The 18,574-nt window shown below is 38.6% G+C and overlaps 1 protein-coding gene across 1 annotated transcript in view; it reads right to left on the reverse strand.

The window, feature by feature from the left end:
* LOC124619614 overlaps positions 1-15,192 on the reverse strand; it is a 34,125-nt gene extending 18,933 nt beyond the window's left edge. Inside the window, exon 1 of the mRNA XM_047146120.1 lies at positions 14,683-15,192. Coding sequence (XP_047002076.1) covers positions 14,683-15,054 — 372 coding nt within the window. The 5' untranslated portion in view covers positions 15,055-15,192. The remainder of the gene's footprint in view (positions 1-14,682) is intronic.
* Positions 15,193-18,574: the final 3,382 nt, after the last annotated feature.

Below are 18,574 nucleotides of genomic sequence, written 5' to 3' on the forward strand. Positions count from 1 at the left end.
TACGTCTTTCAACAAGATCCTGAACTTGGGCTTTCCAAGACAGTTAACTATCTATCTGAATACCTAGAAATTTGAACTGTTCAGTTTCACTAATCATACGCCCATTCTGTGAATTAAAACATCTGGTATTGTTGAATTGTGTGTTATAAACTGTGAAAACTGAGTCTTACTGTGATTTAGCATTAGTTTACTTTCTACAAACCATGCATTTTTGTCACAAACTGCACTATTTGGAACAGAGCCAATGTCACACACGACATCCTTTACTACCAAGGTAGTGTCATCAGCAAACAGAAATATTTTAGAATTACCCGTAACACTAGAGGGAATATCATTTATATAAATAAGGAACAGGAGTTGCTCCAACGCTGATCCCTGAGGCACCCCCCATATGACTGTACCCCACTCAGACCCCACATCTCAACACTGTCAATAATAACCTTTTGCTGTCTGTTGTTAAAGTAAGAGGTGAACCAATTGTGAGCTACTCCCCATATTCTGCAATGGTCCAAATTCTGGAGCAATATTTTGTGATCACAATCAAATGCCTTAGTTAAATCAAAAAATATGCCTATCATTTGAAACCTTTTGTTTAATTCATCCAGAACCTCACATAGAAAAGAGAATATAGCATTTCCAGTTGTTAAATGACTTCTAAAGCCAAACTGTGCATTTTATAGCAAATTATGTGATATAAAATGATCAATTATCCTTACATACGCAGCCTTTTCAATGACTTTAGCAAACAGTGATGGCATAAAAATAGGTCTACATTATCCCTTTCTCCCTTTTTATAAAACAGCTTTTCTACTGAGTACTTTAATCATTCAGGAAACTGACCATTCTTAAAGGAAAAATTACAAATATGGCTAAGTACAAGGCTAACATGTGCAGCACAGTACTTTAATATTCTGCTAGACACTCCATCATATCCATAAGAGTCCTTTGTCTTCAGTGATTTGATTATTGACTCAATCTCCCCTTTGTCAATGTCACGGAGGAGTAATTCAGACATCAGTCTCAGAAAGGCATTTTCCAAGAGAGTGATATGACACTCTGTAAAAACTAAGTTTTTATTAAATTCACCAGCAATTCTCCGAAAATGATCATTAAATACTGTACATAATCTGACTTGTCAGTAACAGAAATGCTTTTACTACGAACTGACTTTATATTATTGACCTCGTGCTGCTGACCAGGCACTTCCTTCACAAGGATCATATGATTTTAATTTTATCCTATGAATTAGCTATTCTATTTGCATATCACACACTCTTTGCCTTCCTAATAACATTTTTAAGCAAGTTACAGTACTGTTTGAAATGGGCTACTGTAGCTTGATTGTGACTACTTCTAACATTCTGATGTAATTATTATGATGTGGTGCTGCACTAAAGCAAGCAACCATAAAACTGACTATTAATTAGCAAAAAATCCTACATCCATCCAACCTTTCTGACTTTTTGATATACATTGTATAACTTTTCTTATTATTATACTATATATGATTGGCACATAGTGTGATATAAATAAGGGATGATATATTGACTTTGTAAGAAATTAAGTTAGCCAGTAATGCATTTTTTGATTTGTTTTTATGGAAAAAGCAGGTGCTCCAATTAGAAGATGAACATCTTCTTGGTAAAATGTAAGGTAGTATGTCGAGATGTGCTGGCAGTGACATAGAAATAAGTCATTACGTAACTCTTTTCCTAGCAGCCCATTCACACTCACTCAATCAGCCCAACCCATTGTCATTCTCTCTTTGTGTATCTCTGATGCCACTGTCTCCTATCTCACAGCCACAGCCTCCTTCATTTTGTCCCACTATTACTTTCTCCTCTCACCATCACTGTCTTCCTCTTACTGCTACTATCTTATCACTCCTTCCCACTGATGCTGTCTCCTCACACTGTCACTACTCTCTTCCTCATTGTCACTGCCATACACTCTGACTCTCATTAGCACTGGCTCCCAAATGCTTCCCCTTTCTTTTTCTCTTTATTCGTCTCCCACTGCCACTGTCTCCTTCAATCTTTTCCTAGGAATATTCTATCATTGTCAATATCTTCCACTGCCACTGTGTCCCTCTCTTTACCCCAAATTACCACTTCATCATACTTCCTATACCACAACAGCTGTCTAGTATATTCCACTATTTATTACTTTTATATCTCTTTCCCACTGTCACTGTCTCCTCTCTTAGCACAAAAAAGCACAAACTTGTTTGCATGCCAAAATTGTTGGAATATTTTTTAAAGAGACGGAGGAAGGTAGAATGAGGTAACTGGTTCCCCACTTTTCAGTCAGAGTCTTTTAAACAGGAACATATTTCACTGGTTCTGTTGTTTTCTCTGCTACAACAGGGCATATCACACATATGAAAAGAACATTATGGTTCAGTAACATTTTGATAGTTTACTTACGACTTGTGAAATAGAAATATCATAAATCAAAACTAATTTTACACCTCAGACTGGATTTTAAGTACACAAAAATTTTGCATTTGCTTCAGTACTACAACATGGGGTTCCAAGAACCCTTCTGATGATAACAGAGATACTGCACGTAGCAGTCTTGGAATCCACAGCTCAGTTTTGGTATCTTGAAAATAATGTTTTTTGGGTGTTTAGATAAAGATTTTTGAAAATGGGAAGATAGCATTTCTAGAAAAAACCTTAGAGAATGTACCGTTAAAATTTGAGCACTTTGCTGCTGTTAGTTATTTAGACATCTGCTGCTGATGGTGAAAAAATGATGAAAAATGTTTTTTTGTGATTTTTCAGGAACCGCCCATAAACTAAATGGAGCCTCCATAAGCCCCTTAAGATGCACTGTGGACCAGATCTAACACAAAAAGAACCAACTGATTTGCTCCACTTGCCAAAGTTGGAGGAAGTGTATCATATTCAAACTCTGACCATGTACTGTAGGATAGTTACAATTAGATGATCCTTCTGTTGGGTGTCCAAATGGTCCCTAGCCCAAGGGCTATCATCTACATCTACATCTACATGATTACTCTGCAATTCACATTTAAGTGCTTGGCAGAGGGTTCATCAAACCACAATCATACTATCTCCCTACCATTCCACTCCCAAACAGCGCACGGGAAAAACGAACACCTAAACCTTTCTGTTCGACCTATGATTTCTCTTATTTTATTTTGATGATCATTGCTACCTATGTAGGTTGGGCTCAACAAAATATTTTCGCATTCGGAAGAAAAAATGGTGACTGAAATTTCGTAAATCGATCTCGCCGCGGCGAAAAACGTCTTTGCTTTAATGACTTCCTTCCCAACTCGCGTATCATATCTGCCACACTCTCTCTGCTATTATGTGATAATACAAAATGAGCTGCCCTTTTTTGCACCCTTTCAATGTCCTCCGTCAATCCCGCCTGGTAAGGATCCCACACCGCGCAGCAATATTCTAACAGAGGATGAACGAGTGTAGTGTAAGCTGTCTCTTTAGTGGACTTGTTGCACCTTCTAAGTGTCCTGCTGATGAAATGCAACCTTTGGTTCGCCTTCCCCACAATATTATCTATGGTCTTTCCAACTGAAGTTGTTCGTAATTTTAACACCAAGGTACTTAGTTGAATTGACAGCTTTGAGAATTGTACTATTTATCGAGTAATCGAATTCCAATGTATTTCTTTTGGAACTCATGTGGATCACCTCACATTTTTCGTTATTTAGCGTCAACTGCCACCTGCCACACCATACAGCAATCTTTTCTAAATTGCTTTGCAATTGATACTGGTCAAAAACACTTGACCCTATTTTTCTGTCCCCAACAGAACCCAAGGTCCCTTTACATTCATATGTAAATGTGGCTACATGCTGATCATCAAAATTTTTTTTTTTTATTTTTTTTTTTTATAGTACCATTGTAAGTTAATAGTTACTGTCTAACATTTTGGACGACTTGAAGTGCTGAAGTGTGTGTGCAAACTTCAGCTTCTTTAACGATACGACTTACTTGAGATGGTCAGCTGACTTTCGTAGTTGGTTAGCCTGCTGCTGCAAACTCCCTTTCTCTTCTTCTCCACAGTATATTGCTGGGAACAGGAATTTCTCAAAACTCATTCTACTTATAAAAATAAGTAGACGTACACAGTTTCTTTTGCTTCACTTAACGATGTATATTTAAACATCAAACTTTTACAAATCTCACTCCCCACATGAATAAATACTGTCAAGTAAGTCTACTCGCATGTGCAAACATTAGAAGCACAGTTACATTTACAACAGAGTTGGTTTGCTAACCACAACTCTATTATACAGAAATCATACACCTGTCTTGTCTCTAGCAAGGTCAAGTTAAAAGTTACTAAAAATCTTTTTCCAATCAACTTTTATTTCGTCACTAACAATAGTCACAGTTACAAAACTGCACAGAATACCACAGAAGTTCCTCAGTTCTGCCACGAGCTTTCATTACGACTTCCATGGCGCTACCAACAATTACTTGTCTGTGCCGTTCGACCGCAGTGTCTACTGTCTTCGTGCGACAAACTTCAAACCCGCACACACACACACACACACACACACACACACACACACACACACACACACACACACACACAGTCAGGTGACGCACAGTAGACAGGGTTCCTTTCTCCCACTCGCATCTAAAATATCGTGTGTTCAAGATGGTGGAAGGCTGAGTGATTCTAAATTTGCGCGGAAATTCTTGAAACACTACATATCCCCCCCTCAGATTGGACACACGATATTTTGTACATAATCATTATGTACATAACATCACTCACAACAACACTCTTTCCTCATTTCCAATCGTAAACTGCAGGTATTCATGACACTTGAGTACTCTATTTTCTATTTCTATCCTCTGTAGTACTTTTCCTTTAGTATGTACTAGCTTCATTATCTGTTGTAGTTTGGAGGAACTTTGGGGAACATGAAAGTGTTCCTTTTGACACTCATAAACTTGCATAAAACATATAAATGCTAGTGGTACATAGAATTCAAACTTTCCAGAATAATCCCTACAAAATTTTGTGACTTTTGTCATGATAGGTCTCTTTTCACTAGGATCAATACCTATAGCTTGCCTGTTGGTTGACCATATGAGAGCACTTCCTCTTTCCATTTTGGTAGGTACACCCCTTTATAAAACATTCCTATTTCTTAGGCAACAGGTCATCCTATCTCCATGTAGGTACACCAGCCCTATATACTTAAAAAATGCCGGGTACGCCCCCCTTATCCTTTCTGAGTAGGCCTCATGGTTCATTACCCCAGAATACGTTCCTAAGTATACTATAATTAAGTATTTTCTGGTAAAGTAACAAATCTACTCTACACTTCGCATATACTTCTTAATACTTCATCTAATCCTTAGAGTCCTCCCCTACTTGTCAATTTCTACACTTCCAGTAGGTACCATGTCTGTATACACTATTCAGTAGATAATATGCTTACTTAGGCTATACGAGTCCCGCTATCCTACAATTTGTCACTTTACCAGAGTATTTATTACACTGACTTTTCTTAAATGACAATCACAATCAATTCCACTTTTGTTTCCATTCTTTTTCTTTGCTCACACCTCCTTCTCATGTACACTCGATGTAGACTTAGAGAGAGAGAGAGAGAGAGAGAGAGAGAGAGAGAGAGAGAGCCATGATTTATCTGTTGTTGTAAATCATGCTACTGTAAAATAGTTATTTAGCTCTTCATATTATATTTTATTTTATACACATATAAAATACTCTATTCATTTCATTCCATGCCAATATCACTTTCTTTCTTAGTCTGTGATTCTCTTGGATTGTTTTTTTTTTATTATTATTATTATTATTTTATTGTCACATCCAGTTTTCTAGGTAATAAGGTTATAGGATTGTCGTTGCCAGTTGTAGGTGGCCTGTGAGGATCTAAGAAGACTGGCCGGATATTATGACGGGCAGGCATGGCCTTAGTAAGGGAGCGCATTCATTTCACTCGGGAAGAACTTGATGGGAATGCGCGCACCCTGCTCACATGCCACCTACAACTGGCAATGACATTACCAGCCTCTCTGTGGGAATGGGCCGACTGCAGCACGTACTCCAACAGCGAGGTGCAAAAACAGGGCTCTACATCTAAACAAATCGGAAAATTTGGCAGACTAGCCGGGACTCAGAAGACAAAAAAGGAGATGAATGACACCAGAGCCATGGTCAATTTGACTGGAAAAGAACTGGACATTGCCACAATCGCAGTCCTCAAAAAAGGACTGAATTTCGCCCCCGTCCCCAGAACAATCCCGAAAACAGACATTATCAGCAGCATGGAAGAAGCAATATGAGGGCTTCCAAAGGAGGAAGCAGAGGAAGTCAGACAGGAAACTTGCAGAATAATCAACAGATCTCATTTACCTAAAAATAATATATCTGCGGAAGAATGAGCAGCTCTCCTGTCCCTTAGAGATGACCCTGATATAACGATCCTACCAGCGGACAAAGAGAATGCTTCAGTGCTATTAAGTACTGCCGAGTACCAGCAGAAAATAAACCTTCTGCTACAAGACGAGGCCTACAAGAGGCTGAAGAAGGATCCAACCCTGACAATGAGTAGAAAGATGATAGCTCTGCTGAAGAAAGCTGACCTACCTGAGCTAATGCAGAGGCAGCTGTACCCCAGAGTGCCAGTGATACCACGTCTCTATGGACTCCCAAGAGCCATAAGGAAGGGGTACCTCTGAGACCGATTGTGGACTCCATCAATTCTCACAGTTACAAACTTGCTAAATACCTAGTGACACTGCTCAAACCCCTTGTGGGACACTGCAACCACCATGTGAGAAACTCAGCTGAATTTGTAAAAATACTCAGGGACATGCGAGTACAAAGGAAGGACCTACTCATGAGCTTTGACATGACGTTCCTTTTCAGGAAAGTGACCCTTCAAGACTCCTTGGAACTTTTAGCCCAGCACTTTGAACCACAAACAGTCAGCCTCTTTGAACATGCACTAACAACCACCTACTTTCAGTGCAATGGGGAATTCTTCGAGCAGATCGACGGTGTGGCCATGGGCTCCCCATTGGCTCCTGCGATTGCAAACCTGTATATGGAACATTTTGAGGAGGTGGCCCTTCAGACTGCCAGACAGAAACCAAGGTACTTTTTCCACTATATCGATGACACTTTGGTCATGTGGGGACATGGCAAACAGGCACTAGATGAGTTTCTTGAACACCTCAACAGCATCCATCTGAACATCAAATTTACAATGGAAATGGAGGAAAATGGATGCCTCCCCTTCCTTGGTATTTTAATTAAGAGATGGTTCACTAGGCCATGGAGTACATAGGAAGAAGACACGCACAGACCTATACCTTCATGCAACAAGCTGCCACCATCCAGCACAAAGAGAAACAGTACTGACCACCCTGGTATGTAGGGTGCACGCAGTCTTTGACAAAGACAGCCTACCATCCGAGCTGCAACACCAGAGGGAAGTCTTTCATCAAAATGGCTACAGTGAAACACAGATCAACAGGGTGCTTAAAAGGAAGAAGGAAGCAGTGAGAACCCCAGAGAAGAAGAAGAAGAAGAAGAAGACAAACGATTCGCGTTCCTTCCGTACGTGGGTCCACTCATGGCCAAAATTGCACGACTTCTGGGCAAATACAATATCAAAACCATTCTCCGACCACCACCGAAGACGAGGGAGCTCCTAGGTTCTGCCAAAGATGCGCTGAACCTTAACACACCAGGAGTATACAGCATACCGTGCGAATGTGGAAAACAATACATTGGGCAAACACAGCGCTGCATATCTAAGCACTGCGAAGAACATATCAACATATCAGATGTGTGCGACAGGGTCACACAGAAAAATCAGCCATAGCAGAACACAGCATCAATGAAGAACACACCTTCAACTTCGAAAACATGAAGGTACTGTGCCGAGCATCTGGCTTCTGGGAAAGCATTATCAAAGAATCCATAGAAATAAGGATTCAAGACAATCTGGTCAACAGAGATGAGGGATACCAACTCAGCACAGCATGGAACCCTGTGATAGTGGCAATCCATCGGGAGCGCGCCGGTCAACGTCCTCCACCACGGACGCAGACAGAAGGCTTACGCCGAGAACAGAACGCGGCCGCTGGGGGCGACTGCCATCCCCACCACTGCGCGCACCCCGCTGGTCCACCGCAGCCACCGGAGGTCCAGTGGAGGGGGGGCGACCGCACATACAAATAGCCCGCTCTCCGCGAATCTCGACACTTCACCAGAAGATGAGTAGTATGGCACTTCCCGAAACGTCACGAGATATCAAAGCTATCACCCAGCTGGAGACCTGAGAAACCTTCATCAATAGTTTACGCCAGGAAAGCCTAAAGTCACAAGTATTATTCTCTTTTACCTTCTGACAGATTTCACAGTCTCTAATTAAAGATGCTACTTTATGCCATAGCTTCTTAAAATAATAAAACTTATTCATATGGGCTATAAACATTTTGATTCCAAAGTGTCCATATCCTGTATGAACATACCACACAAATGTGTTTCCATTACCTCCGGAAAGCATAAGCACCAACGTTGCGATGTTACGGTATCTCCCTAAAACAAATTATGACCTATGACTTTCCATTTTCCTACTTGATTAGGAGGTAAGGAATTCGGGATACACATAGTAAACATTTCTGTAAAATAGGGATCATGATGGATATTTTCTGTTATTCTTTGAGCCATCTCCAGTACCCTGATGTTCCAGTATTCTACTGACATAAAATTAATTGCAAAAATAATGCCAGGTCCTTCCGTAAGTTTTAATTCTTCCATTCCATGGGTAACCTAGACAAAGCATCCAGTACAATATTCTTGGAACCTTTTACATACTGTATCCTAATACCATATTCCTGTAAGAAAATCGTCCATCGCATTAATCTACTGTGTAACAATCAACTACTCATTAGAAAGGATAGAGCTTGATGATCTGTATAAACATGGATTTCTGAACCCCATAGTAGTGTTTGAAATTTTTGGATTCTTCATACAATTGCCAACAGTTCTTTTTCAGTAGTCATGTAATTTAATTCATGCTTGTTTAGACTATGGCTAGCAAAAGCTATGGTTCGGTGTTCTACATTATTTAGATCCCACTCTCCTGGGAAAAGTTCTGCAGCAGTACTGTAATCAGATGGATCTGTTCAAATTTTAAATGGTTTGCCCATAACCAAATGATATAATATGGGTGATTCGACAAGCGCACTTTTGATGTTTTCAAACGCATTGTTTGCCTCTTGATCCCAAATCCACAGTACTCCCTTCCTTCATAAATGTAAAATTTTCGGATCATTCAGTTCTTGACCTCGTATGCACTGTCGATAGTATCCTGCCATGCCTATAAATCCCTTTATCTGTCTTACATTTCTAGGGTGTGGACATTCTTTAATAGCTTTGATGCATTCAGCGTCTGGTCTAATTCCCTGCACCCCTACAATATGGCCTAAAAACTTAAGGTCTTGGTGAGCAAAGTACGATTTAGACAGTTTCACTGTAATACCTTTCTCTTTAAATTTCTTCAGGGTGTCAATCAAGGTTAGACAATGTTCTTCCCAAGAAGCTGATATTAGCAGGATATCATTTACATATATTATTAAATCCTTCAATAAACCTCTCCCTAATGCTTCATCTAGCGCACATATAAACATGGATACAGAAATATTAAGTCATAATGTCAATACATTGAAATGATATGATTTACCATCAAACAAAAATGCTGTATACTTTTTTGATTCTGGATGTAACCTAATTTGCCTATATTCCACAGTCAGGTCAATTGCGCTAAAAAACCTTGCTTTCTCAAATTTGGATAACAATTTATTGATGTTAATTGGTCTGTCTCTTTCTGTCTCTATATGGTTATTCAATGTACGAGTGTCTAACACTAATCATACCCTACCTGTAGCTTTTTTCACCACTACCAAAGGGTTATTCATTACACTAGAACTACGTTCTATTATATTGTTATCAATCATTTTGTTGATTTCCTCCTTAACAGCGTCTTTCAAACTTACAGGTATTGGATATGGCTTACAGAAGAATGGAGTGTCATCTTTGATTTTGAACTTAAATATGTAGTCACTGATATTACCTGGACGATCAGAAATACTACTTCATATTCCATTAGAATTTTATATAAATCTCATTTTTGTTCACCGGTTAATATTAGAGATTTGTTAACCTTGTCTTCTATGTCAATTTGATGTGTTACTTGATCTACATTGGTAATCATGGGTGACAGTTGTGCTGTAGCTGTTAATCGCAGACACTGACACTCAGTTGTTTGCTTTCCAATACAGCTATCTGTCACAAATGGTGTCCAATATCTACTGTCCCCTTTCCCAAAACATAGATTTTCATCAAAGCTTAAGACGACTTTAAGTGCTAATAACCAATCTAAACCAAATTATATATCTCTACTGATATTCTCTACTATTAACAGTGTTTGATGAAATAATATGTTTCCAATGCTGCAGTTCACTTGAGTTTCATACTTTACAATCTTACTTTTTGTTCCTCTTATTCCAACTATATAAACTCAAGTTACTGGCAATAATGGTAAGTACTGCTTAGTCTGAAATGAGTGATACTTCACTCCCTGAGTCAAAAATATGTTAACTTCAGAAGTCTCCACAGTCCCTACTATTACAGGTCGTGGAGTGTTGATAACTAGGTTTGATTCTTCTAGGAGTAACCATTCTTTTGTAGGTATTCTGTGCATGAAATTAAGATACTTATTATGAATCTCTACAACCTGGGCCCTGGCCCTGGATCCAGATCGCACCACGTTTTCCTCATTATTACTAATTTCTGGTTGGTTACCAAATCAGGATATTACATTACCATTCTGGATTCTTGAGTTACTTGATAAAAATTCCTGTGAGGTTACTGGACCTAGATTCGAAGGTGGATGCTTCTTTTGATAATGGTCATTGCAATTCTGCTTATTATACTGGCATACTTTCGCAATGTTCACTTCATGCTGTTTGAAATTATTCCCACTATTCCTTTTTGAAATTCGAATTTTCCCCTTGATGTAAAGTTTCATTACAGTCTTTATTTAGGGCATCTAGTGCATCAATGAAGAATAACAATTCTTCAACCATTTTCCAGCCATTACACAAGATGTCTTTTCTTGCATAGATGGGTACTCATCTAATTAAAATTCAAACCAACCCCTCTTCCTCCACTGGCTTATCTAAAAACTTCGCCCGTGTTAGATGCCAGTCGAAATATTTCCTCATGGTACCCCAAGTATTATTGTAGTATTCTGGGTCTCACAAATCTGATATTAGTTTCTCCTGTGCACTAGCAGACCACTATTTCTCTTTAAATTTCTTCTGGAAATCTCCCCATGAAGAAAAGTTCTCAATGTTTACAGTACCCCATTCTGAGGCTTCCCCTAAAAGGTACCCCACAGCAAATTCAATCTTTTTAGAATCTTCCCAGTTCTTTGGCAAAGCTTGGTTGAACTTTTCAAAAAATTAATTAGATGTACCTCTCTGTCAGGCTTGAATTTATGGAATTGTCTTGATAACCCAGAATTCACTTCCCAGTGCAAATCAGTAGCTACTTCACTAGTCAACACAACATTGGGCAAAGTTCCTCATTTTTCTACTTTTTCCTGGACAAGTTTAACTTCTCTCCAGAGTTCGTCTATGCCCTTCCTGGTACCAATAAGTTTGGAAGAAGCCATAGGCAATGCATTCCAGAGTTTATTCTCTCAGTGACTTTCCTATCTATAATTTCTTCCAGACTACTTACATTTATAACATCAGAGCTTGCTATCTTCTCTTTGAAGCTTCTTTCTACACTGTCTACTTGTGTACTTACACCTGTAATTTGCAACTGAAGGACAGGCATTAATTCGCTATGCTTATCAATGCTCTCTTTCAAAGTATGCCATCCCTGCTTTACAGCATTAAACTTAGCATTACATACACCCTCCAATGATCCTAACTTCTCATTAATCTCTAATTCTACACTATTACATTTCTCCTCAATATTCAATTCTAATCTTTTTGACAGATCCTGAAAATTATCCTTCTGGTTTTGTCTGAAGTCAGTAAACATTAGATTTACATGAACATTTAGAGAATCAATCAATTCCTTCTTTAAATCTAATTTCAGTTTTTTTACTTTACTAGTTAGGGTGTCAAATTCAGTCTTTAAAACATCCATGCCTTTGCATAGATTACTAAATTCTTTGCTCTGTGCATCAACTTTGGCATTTAACAAACCTAGATTTGTTGCTTGACTATTCAAGATTTCACACTGGTTATTTAGAACTACACTCTGAGCATTTAAACTATAATGCACCAAACCTATTTCTTTACTTAGAGTTGCATTTAGTTCCTTAGTTAAAGTAGCATTTTGAGCAATTGTAGCTGTCCTCTGGTCACCTAATTTAGTATTTAATTAGTACTTTGATCTTCTAATTTATCATTTAAAGTTTTGATCAAATTTACTAACTCCAACCAGTTAGGTCCTTCTTTTGTAACTCTCATAGCCATTGTTGGTTCTTCAGTTTCCCCAACTTGCTGTTTGTTATTCATATTTTTATCCACTTTGGACCTTGTGAGCATTTCAAAATTAACTTTAAGTATAATAACTACACTAATATAGTTTATGCATCAGCATATACCACATTGTATTCAAACAATAAAGTTCTGTTTTACATTCACCCGGCATAGAATTTGGGCTGCGTTGATGAGCAGATGCAGTGAACAGCAACTGGTGCCTGCGGCGTCTAATGTTGGTTTCCGTGTCTGCATCCCCTCAATGTGTGTAAGAGCTGTCTACTCCTCACACCAGATCTTCTTAGTCAAAGTGATCTTGGTGTATTTCTTCTTAGAGAAACACACTGGAATCTCTTTCACTATTTATTGGTGTACTGCCTACAGATGTGCTGAACTGAACGTCTTTTTTTGGAAACTGAGAGTGATACCTTTTGCAAAAAGCCACTCAGTAATACTTTTAAAAACATTATTTACTGTTTCTTCTGTTGCAGTACATATGTTTGAATTCATTACAATACTAGTGTCATCCACAAAAATAACTAATTCTGCTTGTTGTATTTAAGATGGAAGGTCATTTACATTTATGAGAAACAACAGTGGACCTAAGACAGAGCCTTATGGAGCACTGTAAGTGATTTCTTCCCAGACAGAAGAATGTCCACTCCTTACATTGGTTGCATCACTAAGTATAACTTTCTGAATTCTTTCAGTTAAATATGGCAGTATCCATTGGTTTGCTATACCATTAATTCCATGAAACCTCAATTTACCCAGAAAATTGCTGTGATTCACACAGCCAAATGCCTTAGATAGGTTACATAAAATACTAACTGATGCTACTTTGTTATATGGTACTTAAAAATTTGGTGAGTGAATGTGTAAATGGCATTCTCAGTTGAGCAACTCTTCTGAAATCCAAATTGTGATTTGCTAAAAATATTATCTTTGCTCATGTGGGATACTATTGTAGAATACAAGACCTTTTCAATAATTTAGAGAGAATTCAACAGTAGATATAAACTTACTACTGTTTTACTGTTAATGGATATTAGTCACCTGAATAAATTCATGGAACATAAACTCAAAGCCTCTCTTCCGATACGCTAAAGGCTACCCTTGTCAGACTCATTCTACTCATTTATTTTTGTGTAATTTCTGATCAGTAAAAGTGAAATTTACTTCAAAAATAAATAAAAAAGTAAATAAAATGTTTCTTCAAGATCTTTTATATTATATATTTGTTCAATAAAGCACTCCTCAGTCTAAAAATTGGTTTTGTACCCACAGTATTTTATCAGAAATGTTGCTTCTGGAGACAATTTTCCCTTGCTTTCCTTGAAGCTGTGGACTACTTGCCCAACCACATAAAGGATATATGGGAGGAAGGCAAACTACTGAATGTAAAATGTGAACCATGTTATGATTTAACATTTTTTGCTGACGCAAACCTGAACCAGTGATAGAAGTCATACTAATAGCAAGAAAAGCTCCTAATAAGGATGATAGATTAAATGTGAAACCTTTGAACAGAGAGGAAATAACAACAAAGTGACCCATGGCACTTCATGTTTAACCACCAAACAGTTCCATATTATCTTAAATCAAGGAAGAGTTCTAACCAATGGACATTACCACTAGAAGCTTGACCTGGGGACTACAGCATATCTTTATGGCTGGACAATTTTCAGAAAGCAAACCTGCACCCTAAAGAAAAAAAATCACAGTAGTGCAACAACTAAAGTATAGTACACAGAGGGCACTGAATAGACTGACAGAATTGACACAACATAAAGTGAAAATGATTAAGTGGGGCTAGATGACCAGTGTGAATGTGGTGAAACATAGCTGTTTGAACATTTGCTCATGTGCCCAAGGACTGATGCTGCTTGCACAGTGCATAACAAGACCAATAAAGCTGCCGTGTTTTGGAAGAAGAGAGCTTAGACATTCTTGCCAGGACACAGAAAGTAAGGTAACGAAGTATTTAAACATTAACCCTCATAATTCCATAACTGTTTAGGTAAATACTTTGAAACAGCCCAAGAATGATGTTTGACACTGATAAGATTACAACCAATGGAAAAGTTATTCAATATCTGTAAATTCCAATATGTATGCAAAATGCTCTTACCTCATCAGAATTTGATTTCTCGCCTTTGCTGGAAACACATATTATATTGGCCCCAATTATTTCTTCTTGGCCATCTGGATATTCTCTTATTGCTACAAGACCAACATTCTGTTGTAGTGATTCTTTCCACATCATTCTAAGTTCTTCCAAAGATGTTTTATCTGCCATTAAATTAATTGTCTTGCTAAGATCCTCATCCCGGACAAAATGTACCATCATGAGCTTGTCAAGAATCTCTTCGTGCATTTCTGGAGTGATGTCCTGTATTCTATAGAGAAGCTTAGAACCATCTGCTAAAGTTGTTTTGCCTTCACATCTTGCCCAAACTTGCGGAAATGGCACATCAGCTGGCCTCTTCCAAGTGGATGGCATTCTGTATATTTTGATTCAGCACACATACAACAGTGACAACTGAAGAGTTCTTGGCCTTCTTATAAGGTATGTTTTACTGAACTGTATGAATTAGAGGTCATTATCTTGGCTATGAAATGAAGTAAGATCTTATCTGGAGTTGCTGTCATTTAGGTTGGAATAACATGATAAATGTCAGAGACTGTTTACAAGGTCAGAACTGATTAGTAGCATAATACTTCTACTTTTATCAAACACTCCTGCCCATTGATATTTCTTTACTTGTCTTATGTAACCACATATTTCCTATAAATCATCTCCAAAGACAGAGATGCAGGAAGTGTTGATGGGCAATACATTTGTATTAGCAAAGAAATGGGAAACAAATTGTGTTAATTACAAATGTGCAGCTTGTCTTGTCCTATATAGTTTAGACCTGCAATACAAATATGAAAGTAGAGCTTGAACTAAAGGCAAACTGATGAATAAGTCAGAATATTTAATTGACTGGCAGTTTCAAATTATTTTGAGCCCAAGGTAAAATATGGGCATTAACATTGGCAGAAAAAAATAACAGATAAAGATTAGGAGAGATTGACAGTACAGTAATAGATAAACCTGCATCAGTTATTGTCTGAGAAAAGAACAAAAACACTAGATGCTAAAATACAGCTGTATGTGTATGAAATGATTTTATGTTTCACAAATAAATGAAAACAAAAATAGCTCCAGATACATAAGACAAGTAAATAATTAAAACATTTAAAATATGGAGCTACTGAAGAATGCTGAAGATATGATGGGCAGATTGGATTACTAATGAAAAGCTTCTGAATCAAACTGGGGAGAAAAGAAACTTCTGGTATAACTTAACTGAATGTAGGAATCTGGTGATGGGCTGAATCGAGAGGCATCAAGGAATTGTCAATTTGATAAAGAAGTTAAATGTAGGGATAAATGTTGTGGAGTAAGAAAAATTCAAATAGCACAAAATTGGAGTGGAATAACAAAAATATGAATTAGGATTGATTTATAAAATAAGGGAAAGGCAACCACTTACCTGTAGAGATTTGGTCTGTGGCATACAGAAAAACTTAATAGAAAACAGTTAACACTGGCTTTCAAGCTCTTGTTCTTTCTCTAGTAAGAGCATACACATAAACACTCACTCAGATTATTGAAAACAATTGCTCGGGTAAATGAAGGTGGGAATGGGTTAGGGACGGATACATGAGGCAAGAAGGGGATAATAGGGTAGTGGGAGGCAGGCCTTTAATCAGATGGCTCAGTGGCTGCACAACATGATGAAAAGAGTTCAGAGGGTACAGCATATAAGAAGTAGAGAGAGGGAGAGGTGTGAAGCAGGGGAGAAAAAGAGAGGACGCTGATGATGAAGAGAGAGACAGGGAGGGAATAAAGCAAGAAAAACAGGTGGAAAAAGGGGGAGGGAGATGAAAAAATAGGGAGAGGCAGAGAGAGAGTGCATGCATGCCAAGGGAGAGGGAGGAAGAGTGGTGGGAGAAGGCAGCACACAATGTGGATGGGGAAGGAAAGGTGTGGTAAGAAGGAGAAAGGTAAGCTGAGGAGGTATGTGAAAGAAGTTAGTGGAGGTTTAGTCCAGGGGGACTGTAAGAATGCAGGATGTGCTGGGAGTCGTAATTCCCACCTGCATACATAAGAGAAAGTTGTGCTGGAAGGAAGTATCCATGCCTGATACTCCCTTCAAGCACAAGTTTCTCTGAACTATGCAGATGGGAATTGTCACTCCAGTATATCCTGCACTTTCGCAGTCTTTCTGGCCTAAACCTCTGCTAACTTGTTCCCCACTACTTCAGCTTAGCTTTTCTCTTCTGTCCATGTCACTCCTTTCCCATGCAGATCACGCCTTCTCCCACCATTCTTCCTCTTCCCCTCTCCCCACCCTCATGTGCACACTTTCTCTCTCTCTCTCTCTCTCTCTCTCTTCTTTCTCTCTCTCTCTCTGTGTGTGTGTGTGTGTGTGTGTGTGTGTGTGTGTGTGTGTGTGTGTGTGTGCGCACCTCCCCCCTTTTTGCATGTCTCTCCCTCACTTTTACACTACTTTCCTTTACTTTATTCCCTCCCTGTCTCCCTCTTCACCACCACCTTCCTCTTCTTTCCTCCCCTCCTCACCTTCCTCTCTCTACATCTACATGTACATCTACATCGATATTCTGCAATCCATCTTACAATGCATGGCAGAGGTTATCCCATACCACTACTAGTCATTTCCTTTCCTGTTCCACTTGCAAGCAGAACGAGGGGAAAACGACTGTCTATATGCCTCTGTATGAGCCCTAATTTCTTTTATTTTACCCTCAAGTTCCTTATGAGCAATGTATGTTGAAGGCAACAGAATCACTCTGCAGTCAGCTTGAACTGCTAGTTCTCTAAATTTTCTCAATAGTGTTCCTCAAAAAGTACATCACCTTCCCTCTAGGGATTCCCATTTCAGTTCCCAAAGAATCTTCACAACAATTGCATGTTGTTCAAACCTACCAATAACAAATCTAGCAACCTGCCTCTGAATTGCTTCAATGTCGTCCTTTAATCTGACCTGGTATGGATCCCAAACACTCAATCAGTTCTCAAGGATAGATCATACTAGCATTCTATATGTGGTCTCCTTTATGGATGAACCACACTCTCCTAGAATTCTCCCAATGAACCGAACTTTACCGTTTGCCTTTCCTACCACAATCCTCAAATGCTTGTTCCATTTCACATCACTTTTTAAACAATGTGACTGTGTCAAGCAGGACATTGCTAATGCTGTAGCTGAACATTACAGGTTTACTTTTCCTACTCATCTGCATTAACTTACATTTTTCTACATTTAGAGCTAGCTGCCATTCATCACACTGATTATAAATGTTGTCTAAGTCATCCCATATCCTCCTACAGTCACTCAACTTCAGCACCTTACCATACACCATAGCATCATCAGCAAACAACAAAAGATAGCTGCCCGCCAAGCCATTTAGGAATTTAGAGGATAATAGTGGTCATCTCACACTTTGTTGGGGCACTCTTGATGATACTCTCATCTCTGACGAACACTCGCCATCGAGGACAACATACTGGGTTCTATAACTTATGAAGTCTTTAAGCCACTCACATATCTGTGAACCTATTACATACGCTCATAACTTCTTGAATAGCCTGGAATGGAGCCCCATGTCAAACGCTTTCCAGAAATCTAGAAATATGGAATCTGCCTGTTGTCCTTCATCTATAGTTCGCAGTATATCATGTGAGAAAAGCACAACCTGAGTTTCACACAAGTGGTGCTTCCTAGAACCATGCTGATTCATAGACATAAGCTTCTTGGTCTCAAGAAAGTGTATTATATTCAAATTGAGAATATGTTCAAGTATCCTGCTCCAAACAAATGTTAGGGATATTGGTCTGTAATTTTGTGGGTCCATTTTTTCCCCTTCTTATACACAGGAGTCACCTGTACTTTTTTGCAGTTGTTTGGAACTTTGCACTGGACTAGAGATTCACGATAAATGCAAGCTAT

Source organism: Schistocerca americana, chromosome 6 (assembly GCF_021461395.2).
Source record: "Schistocerca americana isolate TAMUIC-IGC-003095 chromosome 6, iqSchAmer2.1, whole genome shotgun sequence".
Classification (NCBI taxonomy): Eukaryota; Metazoa; Arthropoda; class Insecta; order Orthoptera; family Acrididae; genus Schistocerca; species Schistocerca americana.